General features: G+C 33.9%; 1 protein-coding gene across 1 annotated transcript in view; it reads right to left on the minus strand.

Moving 5' to 3' along the window:
- Window positions 1-24,110, minus strand: part of LOC111142411 (coiled-coil domain containing 178) — a 397,276-nt gene that overhangs the window by 270,273 nt on the left and 102,893 nt on the right. The window contains exons 13-15 of the mRNA XM_022495479.1: window positions 9,565-9,627; window positions 7,911-8,072; window positions 6,215-6,328 (exon numbers count right to left, since the gene is read on the minus strand). Of these exons, the coding sequence (XP_022351187.1) occupies window positions 6,215-6,328; window positions 7,911-8,072; window positions 9,565-9,627 (339 nt within the window). The remainder of the gene's footprint in view (window positions 1-6,214; window positions 6,329-7,910; window positions 8,073-9,564; window positions 9,628-24,110) is intronic.

Below are 24,110 nucleotides of genomic sequence, written 5' to 3' on the forward strand. Positions count from 1 at the left end.
AAAAAAAAAAAAAAAAAAAAAGATGGCTTAAAACTATATGTCTCTCTCCCCACATCTCTCTTCCTCTGTCTCCATTTTCCTCTCTCTACCCTTACTGTCTTCCCCTCCACATACTCCAATACAAGCACACCTTAAGGGCATGTCCTTTCAAAATATAAACATGTGGATGGGGTGCCTGGGTGGGTCAGTTGGTTAAGCATTTGCCTCCGGGCTCAGGTCATGACCTCAGAGTCCTGGGGTCAAGTCCCACATGGGGCTCCATGCTCAGTGGGGAAGTCTGCTACTCCCTCCACCCCTCTCCCTGCTCATGATGTCCCTCTCTCTTTTTCTCTCTCTCTCTCTCTCAAATAAATAAAGTCTTAAAAAATATATAAACATGGGGCCCCTGGGTGGCTCAGTGGGTTAAGCCTCTGCCTTCAGCTCGAGTCATGATCTCAGGGTTCTGGGATCGAGTCCCACATCGGGCTCTCTGCTCACGGGGAGCCTGCTTCCCCCTCTCTCTCTGCCTGCCTCTCTGCCTACTTGTGATCTCTCTCTGTAAAAAAAAGAAAAAAAAATATATATAAACATGTGGCTACTGGTTCTCAAACACGTACAATGAAGCTGGGCAAGGATATACATGGTCCTGATCTTTCAAACAAAACAAGTCAATGTTTAATACCAGTATACTTTCCCAAGGCTGGCTTGTGCAAGTCCAAACTGAAGATTTGATTTTGCATCTATTTTTTACATGATCCTTTCATCACTGTTGATTTTCATGTTGACTGAATGATTTACTGATTGGATGACTGATTTACTGAATGCTGTTCCCCACATTTGGCATTGCTTCTAATTAGTGCTACTCTCCCAAACGATTTCAGATATCAACTGCTCCCTTTGCTCCTATTTTCTTCCACTTTCCCCATATGCTCTCTGATTCTTTCTCTGCTCTTACAGATTTCAAGAAGAAAGGCTAAACTTTTGTATTTATTTTCCTATAAAAATGTGCTATTTGTCCATGACTTTCAACACTGTGTACTGCATTTGGATTTTCATACTTTCCCTTTGTTTCTTTTTCTGAAAGTTCTGGAATTAGTCTACTGATAAATGAGGGTTTTTTGGTTTGCTTGTTTTTAATACCTGAATGTAGTTGAAAGATGGCTTACTAGGATTCTTCAATGTGACTATTAGGCTATAGATTATTAGGCTATTAGATTATTACTGGGAGAAAAGTCAATCCCTGCCCCCCGCAAAGTGTGAAGAGGTACAAGTTCGGAATAAAGTAGGTAAGTAGGAGTCAAAGAGGATGGGCAGCTCTGGGTACATCATGCTACCACTAAGTTTGAATTTTAGGTCAGATTCCATAATTAATTCCTTAATCTTGAAGGAAGATTCCCGCAAGAAACTCAGAAGACATCAGAAGCAATGGTATCAACAACTTAGACCATACCAGCCAGTTCAGCTGTGCTGAAGGTGGTGTCAGAAGACTCTACACTAAAGGACAGAAGGAGACAGTGTGTTCCTTGCAGACAGCAATGAAAAGCCAAAAATGGTCTTTTGCCAATTTAATAGGTACCATCAGTGAGGCTTTGGTAAACATGAACAGCACATTGCCGTCCATGGCATCAAAAAAGATCAGAAACATTATAGTGAGCTGAGTCTAGAGAGAAGCAGTTAGATATCATGTGTCAATCAGGAGTACAAACCTGCACATGTGCAACGAGCAGAAGTTTGCCCCCCACCCACAATAGGGTGGTAAGTCTTTTGATAAATGCCGAAGTGCCATCAGAACAAGCGGGAATAAAGGCATAAAACAGCACATATAATGACATTAAATGACCATTCTTTGGCTTATTTCTTTCTCTAGCCCTGGGGGACATAGGCTTCAGGAATTTGGAAGTTTTCCAACCCAAGGGTACTTTCATGTCCAGACAGGGAAGACTCTAAAAATCTGAATTGCAGTTAATAAATGTTTTATTATAAAACATTTTTCATCATTTCCTTATCTTCCTAAAACTTTCAAGTCACATATTTTAAAATATTAGGTAATAAAGATTATATTCAGATTCTAAATTATTAACTTCAAATTGTATTTTTAATTTTTATTTAAGATTTTAAAAAAGATTTTAGATTAAGAATTTTAGGATTTTAAGATTTTTATTTAAGATTTATTTCTTAAATTATCTAAACATAATAAGTTTAGAATCTATGCCCAAGATTTAAACTGGGGTTAAAAGAGTAAAAATTCAGTAATGGCCCATGTTTAGCTTGGCCCATGACTGAAATGCTTATGCACAGTAAAAGATAGAATTATTTGTCTTAAAAATTATTTGTCTTAGAACTTAAGTTCTTAGAAGACAGAAATAGGGTCTATAGTATGGCTTGTACCCCTATCAGCATCAAAGTACTTAATAAATGCTATTAACAATGTTTGACATTACAACAGTTTGGAGTTCAACAGCATGGCACACGAGCCATTTCTTCATCTGTGTATTGCCCATCTCACTAGCTTCATCTCTTTTCACTCTTATAATGGGTACCCTGCTCTCTAGTCATACCAAACTACTTGCAATTCCACAAACACATAGCACTATTCCATATCTTTGCTTTTCAAACAGCACCTGTTTCTAAAATGCCCTTACTTCATTTCTTCATCAATTTTTAAATTATATAATAATAATAATAATAATAATAATAATAGGATGAAGAAGAAGTATCATCTCCAGTGACAATAATTTTTTAAGGCTTTTTGTGTATCATCTGTACTCCACAACAGCATGGTACTGTAAGTATTTAACCTTCATTTACTCTACTAGTAATTCTCATTTTTAGATATAACCTCTGAAAAACCTTCCCCAATTCCCTGGGTTCAGTCAGGTTTTCCTCCTCCATGACACTCTTCCACCTCATTATACTGCTGTCATGGCTTTGGTCACAGCGTATTAATGCTCTCTATGTCCTTGTCTGTTCCCCAACAAGTTGACAAACTTTTTGAGTGAACAAAGTTCTCCTTTTACTTCCCCAATTCCGGCAAATTCCGACAATGTTTAATATATCTTAAGTGCTTAACAGTAATTGGAAAGACAAACTTATTTGAAGGACAAATAAAAGAAAATTAGTCCTTCTTCTCTAGCCCTTCAACTCCTAGTACCTTCTATAATATTGAGGGCACACACAAAGAATGTGTTAACTCATATTCTTCATTGAAATTTGTTATATTTATTAAACATACCACCTTGGCCATTTTTAGTTAGTATTTTTTAAACTAGTATTCAGATGTGGACATAAGAACTGGGTGGTTTTCCGTTGCCATGTTCAACACATATATTTTTCCTTTGTGACTTGTTAACAATAACTTGTCAATAACAATAGTATGCTAAGTAGTAGAAACTTGTCTGAATGTTTTTGTTCCTGATTTTAAAGGAAACACTTTTAATCTTTCACCATTAAGTAGAGCGTTAGCTGGAAAATACTGGTAGAAACACTATGACACATTATCAAGGTAAGGATGTTTTCATTCTATTTCTAGATAGTTAAGCCTTTCTGAAAATCATTAGTGGCTATAGTGTTTTATTAAATATTTTAGGTTGTCTTTCATTTCTGAAAATGTACTGAATCATAGTAGTACAGTTGATCCTTGGACAACACAGGTTTGAACTTGCAGGTCCGCTCACAGGCAGATTTTTAACGGCACACTGCTGTAAATGTATTTTTTCTTCCTTATGATTTTCCTAATAACATTTTTTTGCCTAGCTACTTTAACATAAAGATACAGTATATAATATCTGTAGCATAAAAATTATTTGTCAATCAACTGTCTGTTATCAGCAAAGCTCCCAGTCAACAACAGGCTATTAGTAGTTAAGTTTTGGGGGAGTCAAAAGTTACACGTGGCACAGTCTAAACCCTGCATTTGTTCAAGTGTCAGCTGTACATTTGTTTATGCTGACTCATCTTCACATTTTTTTTTTAATTTTAGATTTTATTTATTTATTTGACAGAGAGAGAGAGATCGCAAGTAGGCTGAGAGGCAGGCAGCGGAGAGGGGGAAGCAGGCTCCCCGCCAAGCAAGGAGCCCAATGCAGGACTTGATCCCAGGACCCTGGGATCATGACCTGAGCCTAAGGCAGCGGCTTAACCAACTGAGCCACCCTCATCTTCACATTCTTCAAAGGAATGTTACTTTGCATAATACACTGTAAAAATTCAGTTCACTGATGTATTTAAGAGTTTGTCATCTGTGTTCATAAGTGAGACCACCTATAGATTTTTTTTCAAGCTAGTATTTTTCAGTTACAGTTCCAGAATTCTATTATTATAGAGTGAATTTAGAAGCTTTCTATACTTTCTTATGGTCTGCATCTCATCTTTGTAGGGAGGCCTGCAAAGTATCTGGGCATGTTTTTTTGTTGTTGTTGTTTTGTCTTGGTTTTTTTGGTTGTTGTTGTTGTTTTCTGCTTTTAGAGAGAGAGTATGCATACATGCAAGCTGGGGGAGAGGGCCACAGGGAGAGGGACTAAGAGAACCTCAGGTGAGCCTAACGAGGGGCTCAATCTCACAACCTCGAGATCATGACCTGAGCTGAAATCAAGAGTCAGAGGCTTAACGGATTGAGCCACCCAAGTGCCCCTGTGCTTGTTCTTGTGGTCAGTGGTATAGACAAATTACATTTATTCTGTAATTTGTATTCTACACTTGTTGTGATTTTCCCTCTTTATCCAGTTTTCATTATTTGTATTTTATAAATATATAATTCATCTAAATTTTAAAAGAAAATGTTATGCAAAATAGCATTCTTTCTTCCACTACTATATAAAATTATTTCTCTTATAATTTTTCCCATGGCTGTTTTTATCCTCTTTTGTCCTTACAGGTATGCTAGGTACTTTAAGTTTTTCTTACCAAGATAATTTATTGGTAACACTAATGTATTACCTTGGCCTGTTCTGTAAATTTTGCTGTATAGTTCATCATCAGTCATTTGTAAACAACTTGTGCTTCTAAATATTCCTTAACACACATACCGAATGATGAAAAAAAGTAATTTAAGAAATATTTCAAGTAATCTGTTTTCTTTTTTGTTCTATTTTTTTTGTTATTGAGTTCTGAATTTGCTTCATTGTATTCAACAAAAGTAACCTGTATGATCTGACCAGAATAATGTAATAGTACAGACTCTAAGGCCAGTGTTGGATTTAGTGAATCTCAACTCCTCCATTAATGAGCTGTGTGAAACTGAACAAGCTAATTCGAAAATAAGATATGAGATTTTTCAACTGTAGAATGGGGATAATAATAGCACAATCTTCACAGAGTTATTATGAAGTTGAAATGAGTTAATGTGTCTGAGCACTTATAATAGTGCCTGCTATACAGAGAATATGCAAAATAACAGTATCTGTTGGTATTATTACTACTATTTTCCTTGATAATGTTTACATTTCTTTTGTGGCTTAGTACAGTGGGGTAGGGAGAGGGTGGTGGGGTTATGGACATTGGGGAAGGTATGTGCTATGAAGTGTGTAAACCCGGTGATTCACAGACCTGTACCCTTGAGGCTAATAATACATTATATGTTAAGAAAAAAATAAAAAATTATATTAAAAAAAAACCTAATTCTGGAAAAAAAAGTGATATGATTACACCTCTATCTCATAGCCAACATGCTGTCCACCAACAAATCCATTTGGTGCTACCTTTAAAGCATAGAGTACAGCAAGTTAAAGACAATGGACTGTCTCTACTTCCCCATACCCAGAGATCCTCTAAAGACAGAATATTAAAGAGAAGAAGATTTTCAGGGAGCAAATATTTCTAATTTGGAAAAAGCCCTTTTGATATATGACCACTTGTTCATGCTGCCTATACACCAGCTTGAGGGTAAAACCGAGATGTCGGATATTAACAGACGTTTCAGTCTGTATATTGGTCCCATCTGTAGAAACACGGTACTATTTAATACAATACAAATCCCCACCCCTACTTTGTAGGATAGGTTTACAGGAGGATGCACTAGTACAATGGGAAAACCACTGTAAGAGAGAAAAAATGAAGACACAGAGACTGTGTGTGTGTGCATGTGTGGTGCATGTATGTGTGTGTATGTGTATAGAAACTACTTACTGTAACCAATTAGAAATGAGAGGCATCCACCTAAAATAAATTTGCCTGAAAAGTTTTCATTGACATAAAGAAGTTGTAAATTCAAAATTATTTTTTATGTTAAATTTCTTACCTCGGTTTCTGTTATTGCATCACGGGTTTTCTTCCCCCTTCTTCGTAATTTTTGATTAGTTCGTTCCACGTTTCTTTTAACATAGTCTCTCCTCTCAATTATATCATTTAATATCTAGAAGACATTCAGAAATTAAGATGTATAACATTTGCAATCCAATTATCACGGGTTAGACTAAATAGTTTCCAAGTGGCTATATTAATAATAACAATATATATTTTGGTATAAGGGAAAAGGACCACCAAACATGAATTACAAAAACATATTATGATATCCACATCCCAATATTCCATTATGAATTATTGGAGAAAACCAAAACCCAACCAATTTTAGCTAAATAAAAAAACTAAAAAACTCACATAGAAATTGCAAGTTTTCACCATGATATTTAAAATATCTTAACCAAAATTGAAACTGCAAATACAAATTGTTAGCAATCATTACCAAAAGTACATAAAAACTTATTGTTTTCAAGAGTTTGTGTTACATTGATATTTCTTATAATTTATAAACTTAAAACATAATAAAAACAAAAATGATTACCCAAGTATAAGATGAGATAAAACAATGGCTATTATAAAATTAGGGGGAATAAAAGTCATTAATCTTTTCAGGAATTCATTAAACTCAGATGATTATACTGAGCCTTTTGAAGCAATTAATAAATTTCCATCACTAATGTAAGGAGGAGCCATTATTAAAATCATTTATCTCACGAGGTGTTAGTACTGGTTATATATTCATTACATGAGCTCTAGGATAAGCAATTAAGAGCCCTGAATATAGTAGTATACTCAGGATTTGTTGTTGCCATGTTTCGTGGCCTTGTACAAGCTGCTTCACACATTTAGGCCCAAGTTTTCTGAAGTCTGTGATCCAGATAAACTCTGTCTTGGCCATTTCATAGGGAGACTTTGAAGATCAAAATAAACTTTCATAATGGGAACATTTTCTAAATCATAAAGTTTTTTAAATTTAAAAAAACACTGAAAATTTTTAAAGACTCAGAATATAAAATTACATCATCATTTACAAAGGAAAAAAAAAATCCTGTTGCCAAAATGGCCCAAATGAATATATGTATGTCCTCCCTGCATCTAAGGACAAGAATATATAACTCTTACCACACCCTCTACTTTTCCAAAAGACTAATGACATGATGCATACATATTTTTCTACTTAATTTTTCTTTGGGAAGGGCTAGCAATATCAGTTACTGCCATAAACTTGTTGTTTTGAAAATATTTTATCGACATTTGCTTTATTTTTCATCCTAGGTGTCTTAACTTCTTCTACATACATCAAATATTTGCCATAAAAATGTCAAGATGCATTATATTTTACATTTGAGCAAACATAGCTTTAGCATTTTATTAACAAGCAGTAAAGACTTTGAATTAAATTTAACATAGTGGGCAATCACACCAAATAAATCACTACTCATTTTATTTGAAAACTGTTTGCCTAAGTACACTCTAATATAGAGTACGGGGTTCCCGGTAATAGCATTCATAGTCTTGCTATGTAGTTCCACTATAGATTAGTTGTGTGGTCGTAAAATACATATTTTGTTCATGCTTTTATGTCTTTCTATGTGAAATCATAATATTCCAAGTAATAATGTAAAATCACATACATGGTTTATTGACTTAAATATTCCTGGAAATTAGTTTCTGGATTAATTATAAATGCTTACATCAGAATGTTCTTTGTGGATAGTTCTGATTCTTATAGCATCTGCTTCTAGTTGAAGTAGAGGTGTCCCAAGTTTTGCCAGTGCTAGGGTACACATTGCTTTATTTTCCAAAAGATCCCGCCTCTCAAGTATCTGTTCTTCTTGGATGGAATACAGTTTTTTCTGCCAGATTTTAAATAATTCATTCAGTTATTAATTACTTAAACATGGGGACTTAGGAGTACACTTGTAATGAGCACAGGGTGATGTATAGAATTGCTGAATCACTATATTGTACACATGAAACTAATATTTCACTATGTGTTAACTAACTGGAATTAAAAACTTAAAAAAAAAAATGTTTATTGAGTCTCAGTCCTGAGCCAGGCAGTAGTTTTTGTTGCTATTTAAAAATTAAAAAAAAAATGCCACCATAAAAAGCAATAGGTATGAATATAGCATATTTATATGATACACAATTATTATTAGAAAAAAATGAGAGAAAATTTTAATATAGACAATAAAAAGTCAAACATTCTTAAGTAAGTATTGAGGATAATAAGGTTAAGAATCACACTAACATCAAATAGTGAAATATATGTAATTCCTGTAATCTAAGATCCAATAAAACCAATGAACAAGAAGTTAATGACAAAATATGAAGCAGAGAGGGATAGAAGATTATGGAATTACTGAACATATATATTTGAAGAAAAATAAATCAGAAAATTTGGCATTTTAAGCATATAGAAATAGAGAACCACTGCTTTTATATGTTTGAAAATACCAAATTTCCTAACAGAAGAAATCACAATTTGTGTTTATATGGAAGAAGGCCAGAGGTCCATCCAGATAATCTCAAAGAGGTATATAAAAAACACTGTTTTGAACTGTTTTGCCTCTTGATTTTATTTTCATAATTTTAAATATTTATTTATTTCTGAAAGGGAGGCATTCTAGAAACATGCCAAGCATCAAAACACCCAACCCTGATTCCAAAGCATATGCAGGTGATAGAGATTAAAAAAAAATTAAAATTGATTTTGCTAGATATAATAATTTAATTTCAAAATCTTATATGGAAATATCGTAGCAGGGGCACCTGGGTGACTCAGGCATCAAGCGTCTGTCTTTGGCTCAGGTCATGATCCCAGGGTCCTGGGATGGAGCCCCACATCCGGCTCCCTGCTTGGTGGGAAGCTTGCTTCTCCCTCTCCCACTCCCCCTGCTTGTGTTCCCTCTCTTGTTGTGTCTCTCTCTGTCAAATAAATAAATAAAAGTCTTAAAAAAAAAAAAAGAAATATTGTAGCACATTTTTCTTTCAGTGTTAAATAAAGAAATTCCATTGAAAGGCACTAAAAGTAAAGAATACATAACATCATCACAAAGCAAACTAAAGAGACACTTAGGAATAAGATCTCACTGCCCTTTTACTAGACTGGCAGAAATTCCCATTAAGCCACAAAATGAGATATGTGTATGGGAGGTCAGTTTCTTTATGCATGATCAGACACTGCTAGTCATACACAGAGGGCAACTGTCATCAGCTAAGGAGAGAAAACTGCTGGCTTGCAAACCAAGTAGTGAAAAGATGCCTCATTACAGGCAAATTTAAAATGCTAAGTAAAATGCAAATTAAAGGAAGAATAAAATATTGAAACAAAATTAGGATTACCTGAATCATCATTCCATTAGCTACTTCACCTCGTGTGAGTTTTTTCAAGAATTCTTCTCTACCCTACAAATTATCAAATTTTTTAAAAAGGAGGTTTTATTTGTAGAATATCAGAAAACATTATTAAAGACAATTGCTAAAACAAGATACATCTTATTTATATTATAATAAAGAGTAAAATATTCATAAAATGGAGTATTACAAAAAAACAAAACCAACCACCAAGCCAAACAAAACTTCTGATGTTATTTGAAGCAAAGTTAGTGATACAATCCCAAGAAAAAGAATACAAAGTTTCAGTTCAGTTCAGTTTGTGCTTTATAACCCTGAACTAAAATATCAAGGTAACCAAAAAGGGAAAACTAACCAGTCTTCAATTCCTTTTTAAAAACAATCAGTTTGTTTTTAATATTACTTTCCAGGAGGCACACATTCAATTTTGAAAACATGATAGACATAATTTAAGTCTGAAGTTTGTAAAATGTGATCTGGTTCTCCATCTGGCTAGAATAAAATTTTTTTTCTTAAAAAAAAAAAAATCATTCCTTCGACGTTAGGGGCAAAAATTTGTGGATAGATTTGAACTCTCCATAGTAATACTTGACATTACCTCACAATCAGAGATACTGCCTTTTAATTATGCAACATGCATCACGTAGCTGTTAAAAACAATATCAGGATTAAAAGGATACATAATAGTGTAGACTTCACACAAGAGACAGCGTGTGGTCTTCTTAGTACAATACCAGCTGAACTATTATTGAAAATGTTCAAGAAGAGAGGCTGGAGAGTGACAGAGTTATATAGTAGTTGTAAAAACACTTTCTAAATAAATAATTTGTTGAATAAATGCATTAACAACAAACAAACTGCTTTTGATCCCAAGGTTGGGTAATTAAACTGTAAAAGTTTAAGTTTCTTTCAAAATCAAAATTGTGTTTTTTAAAAAATCTCTTTATATAATGAGAAACTCAAGATCCGTTAAAATACCATAATCACACATATTTTTATTTATAAACAGTATGTTAAGGATGGAGAGCGAAACCAGGCCTACAAGGATGTTTTCCTGAGACTTGGTGAAACAGGTGAAGTGGTAGGAAATGCAGAGGTAAGTGCCTGAATCAGAACTGAATCAGGGTGCCTGGGTGGCTCAGTGGGTTAAGCCTCTGCCTTCGACTCAGGTCATGATCCCAGGGTCCTGGGATCGAGCCCCGCATCGAGCCCTGCATCGGGCTCTCTGCTCAGCAGGGAGCCTGCTTCCCCCTCTCTCTCTGCCTGCCTCTCTGCCTACTTGTGATCTCTGTCAAATAAATAAATAAAAATATTAAAAAAAAAGAACTGAATCAAAACTGGCCACTTTTATGAACATGGCCTGCAACCCAGCTTGTGCTAGACTTCTCAGTTCTCATTGCCAGTTCATTGTAAAGGGAATGAAAGCCCAAAACAATTGCCATTTCACAACTATTACAGTAATGGATTCAACCAAGAATTACCAATAGATGCTAAATTGAAGTACATTCTCTTTTTTTGGAAACAAAGACAACGACATGTTCTTAAAATTTCGCTCAATTGAGTACTTATTAATTACAACAGGAAAATGAATACATCTGTTGGTCATAATTTTAACCAAATGCTCAAACTTACTATCAATAATAATGAGACAAACTTATATCATGCGCTTTGTGATGCTTCACTGACACAATATTGTAACAACGTAATACTCCTGCCAAAAGTGTTTAACCTGAATCTAACAATGAACAAAAAATAAATTCATGTGAGAGCTCCAAAGTAACAGGTCTAGGCTCTTCAACAAATTTGTTGAAGAGGAAAGCAGACTCAAAAGTTATGAGATAAATGGAATGCATGGTGCTAAGTGACATACAGAAATCAACCGAACTGGAGAAATTTGCATGTGAACTACATCTTTGTGTCAGTCATCTAATTATTGCCTCTTAGTTCTAAATCCACTCTTTACTCTAATTTGAGATGCTGGAGCTGTATATGTAGTTTTCTTTTGCCAGCTGGAGTTAAGTTAGGCTTTGTCAATAGAGGGCAGTGGAGGGGCTTACAAAGCTGCACTAAGGTGCTTCACATCCTTGTTCTGATTCCAGTTATTTTCTTCTTTCCACAGAATTGCTGCCAGCTGGTATGTAGAAGACCAATGGTGCTTACCCTCCAGCCAAGTTCTCTACCTAGAAACTCCATTCAAACTCCATTTAACCTCCATCAAATTCTCAGGCATCTGGCAAGTGGCTGCTTGTGGTCATCCACTGAGACACAGCCACACTCTCTCCTGTAAGACCTTACTCTAGCTTTGGGGGAAGGCAGCCTCTTCCATGCTTATCACTTTTTTGGGTACTTTCTTCATCCATAAAGGCTGTGGCTGCCCCCTCTACTATTCTAGATATTCTGATATTCTCTAGAGCGGAGATCAAAAAGCTTTCTCTGTTAAAAGTTGGTATAAAGTTTTGGCTTCGGAGACATAAAGTCTCTGTAACAACTCGTTAATTCTGGTTTTGGAGAATAAAATATAACAAAAGATCACTTTAAAGAGCTCGAAAGAAACCAAAGAAAAGGGGGAGCATTCTCAGATGCTAGGAACAGCCCACACAGAAACACTGTCACCTTTGACCTGCTGCTTGGCTTTAGCAGCCAAAAACCAGAAGGTGGCAGCAAAGAGCTATTCTACTGGAGAGACGACTATTCTAGGCCCAAGAACTGAAGAGCAATATAAGGATGCTATGTGTCCAGAAAAACACTTTTAAAGAGAAAAGAGATGTAAATACTAAATAAAAATAGATATAAGCTCAGAATCAAGGAAGTAGCATCAGTCTGCTTTCCAGTGATGGAGGGGACCTAAGACAAAAGTTGGAGAACTCAAATAATTATAAAAGGTCTAAGACCAGAGACAGAAATAAATAGACTTTAAAATTAAGAGTTATGACCATAAAGAAAAATTTAGTATTTCTGCAAAGAACTGAGTTGGACGGAGAAGCTCCTGCTCTACATTGTTAAAGTACTGTTTAGTGGCCAGGATGCTAAGAAAAAGTCCAACAACCAAAACTGATTCCTTCTAAAAATAAACACAAAGGTACTATTTTATCTGTTTCATATATATTTATATGAAAATATGTGATTTTTTTTCTTTAGAAACAATTTTTAAATTTTTAAATTTTTTATAAACATATAATGTATTTTTTTTTCATATAATGTATTTTTAGCCCCAGGGGTACTACAGTAATCAAAACAATTTGGAACTGGTACACTTCACAGCACTCACCACAGCACACACCTTCCCCCACAATGTCTATAACCCCACCATCTTTAGAAACATTTTTAAATTACAAAGAGTAAAATTAAAATAACCTGAATCCACAAACCCAGAGATACGCATTGTGACTTTTTGTTGTATTTCTTTTTAGGTCCAGGCATTAAAGTTGTTCTCTTTGGTAGAGTCAGCCTAGTAAGACCTTTCTCAGCTGCTAAAAAAATTCCATTTTTTAAAATTAAAAACTGAGTAAATTTTCAATTTATCCTTGTACTCACATATTTTAACGACTATTGTATTACTGGAAAATTTGTGTATTCAGTTTTCCTGGTATGTGTTAACTATGTATTCATGCTTTCCATAAACATTTACTGAGTACCTACTTTGTTTTAAGCACTGTTCTAGGCATTGAGATGCAGTAGTGTACAAAACAGTTCTTGTCCTCCTGGAACATATTTTCCTATTGTTATTATGTAATTGTTATAAACACACTTAACCTGTATCTTAGTAGTCTTTGTTCATCTTTGTTATCTGGTGATTTTATTTAAGTCTTATTTTTAGAAATAATGTTAATTAACTACAGTTACAAATGTATATAAAGTACTCCACATGCACTGGTTTAATATCCGCAAATCAGTCCACATGACATGTCACTAACAAAATGAAGGATAAAAACCATATGATGACCTCAACAGATGCAGAAAAAACATCTGACAAAATCCAACAGCTGTTCATGATTAAAAACTCTCAACAAAGTAAGTTTAGAGAGAACATACCCCAACATAATAAAGGCCATACATGACAAACCAATAGTTCATATCATATTCAGTGGTGAAAAATTGAAAGCTTTTCCTTTATATCAAGAACAAAGCAAGCATGTCCTCAATCACCACTTTTATTTAACATAGTACTGAAAGTCCCAGCTGCAGCAATCAGACAAGAAAAAACAATAAAAAGTATCCAAATTGGTTAAAGAAGAAGTAAAACTGTCACTATTTGGCGATGACATAATACTATATATAGAAAACCCTAAAGACTCTACTAAAAATTATTAGAACTAATAAATGAAGACAGTAGAGTTGCAGGATACAAAATGATACATAGAAATCTGTTAATTTCTATAGATTAATAATAAAGTAGCAGAAGAAGAAATTAAGAAAACAATCCCAATTGTATCAAAAATAATAAAATATCAGGAATAAATTTAACCAAGAAAGCAAAAGACCTATACTCTAAAAACTGTATGACACTGATGAAAGAAAGTGAAGACAACACAAATGAAATGATACACCATGCTCATGAATTGGAAAAATAAACGTTGTTAAAATATCTATACTACACAAAATACTAATCTACAGATTCAATGCAATCCCTATAAAAATATCAACAGTATTTTTCACAGAACTAGAACAAATAATCCCAAAATTTGTATGGAATCATAAAAGAGCTTAGTAACCAAAGCAATCTTGAGAAAGAACAAAGCTGGAGGTACCATAATTCCAGAATTCAAAATATACTATAAAGCTACAGTAATCAAAACAATTTGGAACTGGTACAAAAATAGACACATAGATCAGTGGAACAGAATAAAGAGTGCAGAAATAAACCCAATGGTTATATGGTCAATTAATCTGTGGCAAAGGAGGCAAAAATATGTAATAAGGAAAAGGCAGTCTCTTCAATAAATGATGTTGATAAAAACGGGACAACTACATTCAAAAGAGTGAAACTGAACCACTATCTTATGTCAAAAACAAAAATAATATGGATTAAAGATCTAAATGTGAGACCTGAAACAATAAAACTCCTAAAAGAAAATATAGGTAGCAATCTTTTATACATCAGCCTGAGCAACATATTTATGAATATGTCTCCTCAAGCAAAAGAAACAAAGGCAAAAATAAACAATTGGGACTACACCAAAATAAGAAACGTTTTTCATAGCAAAGGAAACCATCATCAAAATGAAAGGATGTCTACTGAATGCCTGGAGAAGATATTTTCCAATGTTATATCCAATAAGGGGTCACATCCAAAGTATATAAAGGAATTCTACAATTAAACACCAAAAAAACCAAATAATTTTTAAAAATGGGCAGAAAACCTAAATAGACGTTTCCAAAGAAGACATACAAATGGCCAACAGACACATGAAAAGATACTCAATATCACTAATCATCAGTGAAATGTAAGTCAAAACCATGAGATATGACTTTGCACCAGGCAGAATGGCTAAAATCAAAAAGACAAGAAATAACAAGTGTTGACAAGAATATGGAGAAAAGGGAAGCCTCATATGCTGTCAGTGAGAATAAAAATTGGTGCAACCACTATGGAAAACAGTATGGAGGTTCCCCAATGAATTAAAAATATACATACCATACAATCCACTAATTCTACTATCAAGTATTTATCCAAAGAAAACAAAAACACTAACTCAAAAATATACATGCACCCCTATGTTCACTGCAGCATTAATCACAATAGCCAAGTTATGGAAGCAATCTCAGTGTCCTTCAACAGGTGAATGGATAAAGAAGATATGGTATACATATATGCAACGGGATATAACTCAGCCATAAAAAATGATGAAATCTTGCCATTTGTACCGACATGGATGGACTTAGAAAACATCATGCTAAGTGAAATAAGTCAGACAGAGAAAGACAAATACTGTATGATTTTACTTATATGTGGAATTTAAAACAAGCAAAGAGAAACAAATTTTTAAATACAGGGAACAAACTGGTAGCTGTCAGAGAAGGAGAAGCATGGGTGGATGCAAGAAATAGATGAAAGGGATTCACAGACACAAATTTCCAGTTGTGAAATAAATAAGTCATAGAGATGAAAAGTATAGCATAGGGAATGTAGTTAATAATATTGTAATGACATCGTATGGTAACAGATGGTAATTACACTTATAGTGGTCAGAACTGTGTAATGTATAGAATTGTTGAATCATGCCATGTACCTGAAACAGATACAATATTGACTACAGTGTGTGTGTGTGTGTGTGTGTGTGTATACCATATTTTAATAATAAAAGTTTTTAAAAATAGATAAAAAGGTTTTTACATATATTGATAAAATACTTTCTGGAAAGGTTCTACCAATTTACACGGAGTACAGGTTATCATGGTTGCTATATCAATAAAAAAATTATCAAATATTAGTTTTCAAATATGTAAAATTGGGATAACATTTCTTTTCCACAAAATTATTCCAGGAGTAGAAGAAGACAAAACATATAAAATAGTTTGCCTGGGGCAACAACCACATTAAGCAGTCAACAAATAGCTAGTATTACTTTCAATGTGTTGTTCAGAATCTGCATATTTATCAGGAGACAGATTCCAGAGGTAAATATGTGAGTTGGTTTTTAAATACTGTTTTATCCTAAAGAGTGAAGGTAGTCCCATTCTGTGCAGTATTCTTCATGCTGTTCATCCCCAATACTTTTGAATATTTGTCAGGCTCCAAATTCAATGTTTTATATAGAGTATTATCACACAGAGGTACAATACACATATTGTTACACTCATTTATGAGATCACAAACTTAAGCTCTTACTGGTGAGTATTCTTAATATTCTTTGAATAAATGATTAGCAGAACCAGGATTCAAATTAAGAAACATCTGACTCCAAAATCCATCCCCTTTCAACAAAATCACAGTACACTTAGAAAAGGGTGAGAAAAAGTAGAATCAAAATTCAGAGATTTAAATGAAAAAACTAAAGCCAATTTACCCTCCTTTTTTTTTTTTTTTTTTTTCTGACAACAAAACTCTAATCCAGGAGAATTGGGAAGGAAGTTATGTTCCCAGCAAGGCAAATAAAGTTTTATTTTGTCCTCAAGTGCTTTACACCATCAAGAATTCTGAGTGCCCAATGCTTTATTTTTATCACATTTTTAAGTACATTTACTCCCTCACATATATGTTAAGAAAATGAACTCTGTTGCAGCTTGATTAAGGGAATACACAACTGCCATTTTAAGGACTTAAATGCCAATATACCTTCACACTATTTCTGTTTTGTCTGTACCTTAACTCTTTTCCCCAGCAAACATTTACCATTAATGTGAATGCTCCCAATATAATAGTAACGGCTTCCTCTGACCTAACTTTGGCAAAGTATTTTATCTCTGAATGGAGTAGGGAAGAATCTTAGTAAATTAAAAACACTGAAACAAAAGTAAAAGAGTACATGGTCTAATCTGTTAATATGGAACACAGAAAGGGATAAAGAGGAGTGACTGTGTTTGCAATCTACAGCATATATGATTCTGAGTTTCTGAGCTGTTTAAACCAGAAGGAAGGGGCGCCTGGGTGGCTCAGTGGGTTAAAGCCCCTGCCTTTGGCTCAGGTCATGATCTCAGGGTCCTGGGATCGAGCCCCGCATCGGGCTCTCTGCTCAGCACGGAGCCTGCTTCCCTTCCTCTCTCTCTCTGCCTGCCTCTCTGCCTACTTGTGATCTTTGTCAAATAAATAAAATCTTAAAAAAAAAAAAAGAAGGAAACATGAAACATTAGAGACTGCCAATTATTAAGGAGAGAAGGAATATAATTTTATCAAGAAAATTTTTTCTTAATTCTGAAATCTAACATAAATTAAGTGCATAGGTTTTTGACCATCTTGAACAATATGACATCTTTCATTAATTTAAAAAACCAAGCAGCAATAATCCATTTTGATCATTACTTTTACCAACCTTTGTTAAAAGTCAAGAATGCAATATCAACTTATAATTCAATAAAAGCTACATGGGTCAAGAGTAATATGCTTTATATTTGACTAATAGGCATAAATCTTTAAGAATCAAAATAAATTATTAGAATGTCCATCTTCTAACCATTTTAAAATATCACCAGTCTCAATCAAAATCATGATAGAAGCTGTATAGTACACCAATCTCATTTTGGCTTACTAAAGCTATTTTATTGCTAATTGAACGGGACATTCTCTAAGGCCTAAAGTGGTAAAATTTACGACATCTGAGGAAGTTTTTTAGAAACTTTTAATTTTTACTTTTCTCAGATGAAGTTCCTATATAATCATTGTCTCAGACATTAACAAACAGTATTTGAGGGGAAGCCCAAGATTTTTCTCTAAAGAAGAGTTAAGGGTTGTTATAAATATTTGAAAAAGAACGCAAGCAAAATCATATAACCGTTTAAACTATAAAGTTCTAGACCAGATCCTGTGGTTTAGAACATTATAAGGACATAACACATTGTCTTTTTCTAGCATTAAAAGTAATCCCTAAACACCTAAACAAGGTTTAAAAACTAGAAATCATACATTTGATTTTTGGCCACAATGGAATTAAACTAGAAATCAATAACAGAAAGGTCACTGGAAAATCCCAAAATATATAGACTAAACAACGTATCTCTAAAAAACATATGGCTAAGGAATACATCTCAAGAAAAATTTATAAATATTTTGAACTAAACAAAAACAAAAACATAATTTATCAAAATTTGTAGGATATAGCAAAAACAGTGCTTAAGGAGAAATTTACAGCACTGAAACGCATATATTACAAAAGAAGACAGACTTGACACCAATAATCTAGATTTCAATCTTAAAAAACTGGAAAAAGCAGAGAAAATTAAATCAAAACTAAGCAAAAGAAAAGAACAATTAAAAGTAGAATTCAATAAAATTGGAAACAGAAAATCATAGGAAAAAAATCAATGAAACCAAAATGTGGTTCTTTGAAAAGATAATAAAATTGATCAGTCTGAAGCCAGATAAACTAAGAAAAAAAGAGAGAGGACACAAATTACTGCTATCAGAAATGAAAGCACTGATCACTACAGATCCCTTGGATATTGAAAAAAACAGTAAAGGAATACTATGAAAAACTCCATTTTGAAAAATTAGATAAGCTTGATGAAATGGAACAATTATTTAAAAGGCATAACCAGTCAAAACTCATACAAGAGCATATCTGAATATGCTTCTATTAAATAAATGAAATTAATAATTAATTACCATCCAAAACAGAAAGCACCAGGCCCACATGGGTACAACAGTAAATTCTATCAAACATTTAAGGAAGAAATAATACTAAATCTCTATAGTCTCTTTTAGAGGACAGAAGCAGAGGGATGCTTCCTAACTCATTTTGTGAGACCAGAATCACTATAATATCTTCAATAAGCTAAAATGTGTGTGTGTTGGGGAGATGGGATATTTACAAAAAATCTACAGCTAAAATAAAAGTTTATGGTGAGAAACTAAAACTTTCCTACTAGGATCAGTTACAGGCAAGGATGATTCATTTCAACATTCCTTTTCAATATTGTACTAGAGAGCTTTGAAAATACATTGATTTAAAAAAGTAAGCAAAAAATATACAGATTTGGAAGAAATAAATAAATCTGCTTTTCACAGATGACATAATTGTATATTTAAAAATTCAAAAGAATTAACAAAAATACTCCTGAAAATAATAAGCAGTTATGTACAGTTGCAGGACATACTGTGAATAAACAATCTTCTCTTTTTTTCTATATGCTAGCAATGAACAAGTAAAATTATAAATTAAAAACACAATGATTATTTATATCAGTTCCCCCAAAATGAAATAATTAACTCTAAATCTAGTAATATATGCATAAGATCTATATAAGCAAAACTCTAAAACTCTGATGAATAAAATTTTAAGAAGTAGATAAATGTGGAAATATTCTACGTTAACACATAGGAAGACTCAATATTGTCAAGAAGTCAGTTCATCCTAACACAATCTGTAGATTCAATTCAATCACTACCAATATCCTAGCAAGGTATTTTGTGGATATTGACAAAGTGATTCTAAAATTTATAAGGAGAGGCAAAATGCCCAGAATAGACAACACAATATTGACAAAGAAAAAAGGAAGAGGCATAAACACAGTCAACATGAAAACATACTATAACGCTACATGATTCAGGACAGGGCAGCACTGACAAAAGAACAGACAAATAGATCACTGGAACAAAAAAGAACCCACAAATAGACCCACAGAAATATGATCAATTGATTTTTTTTTTTAAGATTTTTTTTTTTTATTCATTTTGACAGATAGAGATCACAAGTAGGTAGAGAGGCAGAGAGAGAGGAGGAAGCAGGCTCCCCGCTGAGCAGAGAGCCCGATGCGGGGCTCGATCCCAGGACCCTGGGATCATGACCTGAGCCGAAGGCAGAGGCTTTAACCCCCTGAGCCACCCAGGCGCCCCTGATCAATTGATTTTTGACAAGAAAGCAAAGGCAACACAATGAAGCAAAGACAATATTTCCAACAAATGATGTCAGAACAACTGAACATCCATATGCAAAAAGAAATGAAGCTAGACTTTATACCTTTATACAAATGTTAACTCAAAATTGATCCATAAACCTAAATGTACATTACAAAAATGTAAAACTCCTAGAAGATAACAAAAGAATACCTAGATGATCTTGGACATAGCAATAACTTTTTAGATACACCACCAAAGGTATGATCTGTGAAAAAACAATAGTAATAATCGATAAGCTGGGTTCACTAAAATTAAAATCTTTAGCTCAATGAAAGCCACAGTCAAGAGAATGAAAGACAAACCACAAACTGGGAGTAAGTACTTGCAAAAGACAAATCTGATAAAGATCTGTTATTCAAAATGTACAAGGTACTCTGAAAACTTAACAGCAAGAAAACAATATGTTAAAAAAGGGGTCAAAGATGTTGAGGCACCCAGATGGCTCAGTCAGTAGAACATGGGACTCTTGATTTTAGGGCCGTGAGTTCAAGTCCCATGTTGGGTGTAGAGAGTACTTTAAAAAGGTGGGGTGGTGGCAAAGAACTTAAATTACAACTCACCAAATAAGATACAGAATGGCAAATAAGCATATGAAAAGATGCTATACATCATCTGTCATCAGGGGAATGTAAATTAAAACAACTATGAAATACCACTACATGGCTATTACAATGGCCAAAATCCTAATCACTGACAACATCAACTATTGGCAAGGATTTGAAATGAAGGAACTCTCATGCATTGCTGGTAGGAATGCAAAATGGTACCGTAACTTTGTAAGATATTTTGGCAGTTTCTTACAAAACTAAATATATACTAATTATAAGATCCAGCAATCATGTTCCTTCATTCAAACCCAAAGGAGATGAAAATGTATGTCCGCATAAAAACCTGTACATGGATACTTATAGTGGCTTTATTTATAACTGCCAAAACTTGGAAGAAACCAAGATGTTCTTCAGTAGGTGAATGTATAAATAAACTATGGCAATCCAGATATAGCATACTATTCAGTGCTAAAAAGAAATGAGCTATCAAGCCATGAAAAGACATGAAGGAAGTTCGAATGCGTATTAGTAAAAGAATCTATTCTGACAAGGCTACATACTGCATGATTCCAATTATATGATATTTTAGAAAAGGCAAAACTATGAGACAGTAACATACTAGTGGTTGCCATAGTTGCCATCAGTGAGAGAAGGGATGAACAGGTAGAACACCAAGGATTTTTAGGGCAGTGAAAATACTCCATATGATACTACTATGATGGATACGTATTATTATATATTTGTTGAAAATCTAGGCATGTACACAACAGCACCAAGAGTGAACTATGATATAAACTATAAATTTTAGGTAATTATGGTTATCCAATGTAGGTTCACCCCTGGTAAAAAATGTCCCACTCTGATGGAGGATGTTGACAATGGCAGAGGCTATGCATGTGTAGGGGTCAGGTGTATATGGGGAATCTCTCTATTTTCTTTCAGTTTTGTGGGGACCATAAGAATTCCCTAAAAAATAAAGACTAAAAGGTGATCCTAATATGGTTATTTTGAAATTTTGAGCCTGAATGAATCTTTTTTGGTTGGCATACATACCTCCTTAGTGTCTGACTGACTAGTTTATATCAACTTCAGCATCAGAAAAACTTGTCCCTGAATTCTACACAGCTGCTTAAACACTATGCTACTTTGGGCAAATCATTTCACCCCAAAATGAACATACTAATAACACCTTTACAGTATAATGAACACTGAATTAACATGTATAAAGAGTAGCCTATAGCAACCTTGCAGAAAACTGTCTTCCTTTCTACTTCTTTCTTCTTTTCTACTAAGTTTCCACTTCATTCTAGTACTATGATTTTAACCTAGAACCAGTGGCCTGATGTTCTTCTTTTCCACCAAAACTCTAGTATATTCAAACAAAAAACTCTCCAAATTCCTGCAGCTTCCACAAAAGCCTTCTATTTAAATGTCGAGAAGTACTTAGTATCTGATAAAAGCTTTGAAGATTTTTCTTGTTACAATATTACATTCTTCAGACAACACTGAATGATTTTCTGTTCATTCCATCAATACCATAACTGAATAGGTATTACACTTTTACCAATTTATCTCCGATCCCTGTGGATAGTTTTATCCTGGGACTTGACTAACTGTGTCTTTCCTGAATAGGTCAGTTATTGGGATTGAAGGTCTGAAAAAACTGGGACAAGTCATCTGTAATAGCTGGAAAGTTCCAGAAACTGTTAAATATCTTGATTGTTCAGGGTTGCCGCTAGTCTAAGACTGCCTAAATCTTACTGAGCATTGTATTGGTACATTAATTAGAGGAAATGAAACTCAAAAGTTCTACTGCTAAGGTTTCAAAAGCTTATTTCTCAAGGCTAGCTCAGATGTGGTAATGCTATAATTTCTAGAAGACATGAATTAAGGGCAGAACTAACAAATATACAAAGTTGCCTGCAAGAAAAACACGATACCAAGACTCAGAAAATTATATAGATTTTTATTACTTAGTCAGTGGAAGACAGTGGGGTCATTACAAAGCCAAAACAACAAACCTGAATTACTCCAAACCTGAATAATCTAAGGACTATCTAGAAATTTATTTTTAATTCATTATGACTCTGACACAGATCTACATGTATACATCAGAGAAAAATAATGCCTTATATGTTCAGCTCAGACATTAGTGGAAGTGTTTAGCAATGGGGAATTGTTTCCTAAAATGCATAATTTCATTCTGTTGCTTCTTTCTCTATCTTAGCTACCAAAGGATAGAGAAAGAACCTGATCAACAATTTCTTCAGTTTTTCTTTAATAAAACCAGGAGACACTTACACTTTGTCTTAGGTTGGTAAAGCAAGAACAGTAGACTCACATCAAATTTGTAATCAACCTATAAATTGTATTTTATGGCATCAGGAAAACTTAGAAAAGAATAAACAATTCAATATAATACCCTTCTTAATAGAAGAGTGCCTCAGGCTAGTGAAGACATGTAGCTGAAGAATTTTTTTTTTCCAATTACCAACAAATTTTTTATTTATGTCTAGCATGTGACCATCTTTGGTTTGTTTTGGGATGGAGTCATGAAGAGAGAGAGGATTTCTATCACTGAAAATAAATGGAGAAAAGTGAGAACTGCTTTAGGAATCATGTGAAATATGAGAAATGATAGAAACTACAATCCTAGTTGAGAAACAGAATTTCATTCCACGAAAACGTAATTAAAGCCAAAGTCGGGAGGCAGTTAACATTCTGGGTGGCATCTAGAAACCTGCTTTCTTGTTTATAAATGATCAACTCATGTGACAGCTATGAGATAAATATGTGAACAAAGCTTTCCTGTCAATTGAAAAAATTAAGAAACATTGTTAAGTGGCCAAATTAGTGGCTGATGTCTTCACTGATATCCACAATGGAAAAATAATTAATTATTCACCATAGAGAAACACAGACTAATGAAAAATTAAAGAAAATTATAAATAACATTTACAATATTATTAGATATGCTAAACCATATACTTTATATTTTTAAAATAACCTTGAGGTTAATTTTTACTATAATAGTTTCTATCATACTAATTTTGGAACATATGTGGCATAAAAAACCCACTGAGTAATCCATGGGAAGGAACAGAGGTGCAATACACTGAGTCCATCAAACAGCTGGATTCAGTATGGGAACAAATTCCTAGTCTCTCAGGTGTAGAAACATTTATTGGAAGACAATCTAAGTGTCCTAAATTTAGAAAGCGTAAGAGAAAGTCTTCACTGAATGAAGTGCTATTGCAAGGTTTGAACATAGAACACAGATTCTGTATTTTATAAATAATTGTATGGTAACAAGTATTCAATAAGTAAATGCCAAGGATGGGAGCAGTGTGAGTATGATGTGTGATGGACAGAAGTAGCCTGTTAAGGTGCTCCCTTATGTGGGGCAAAATGGGAGCTGACTTTGTTAGCATCTA

The sequence above is a fragment of the Enhydra lutris genome, unplaced genomic scaffold (genome assembly GCF_002288905.1).
Source record: "Enhydra lutris kenyoni isolate GAN:26980312 unplaced genomic scaffold, ASM228890v2 scaffoldscaffold8, whole genome shotgun sequence".
NCBI classification, from domain to species: Eukaryota; Metazoa; Chordata; class Mammalia; order Carnivora; family Mustelidae; genus Enhydra; species Enhydra lutris.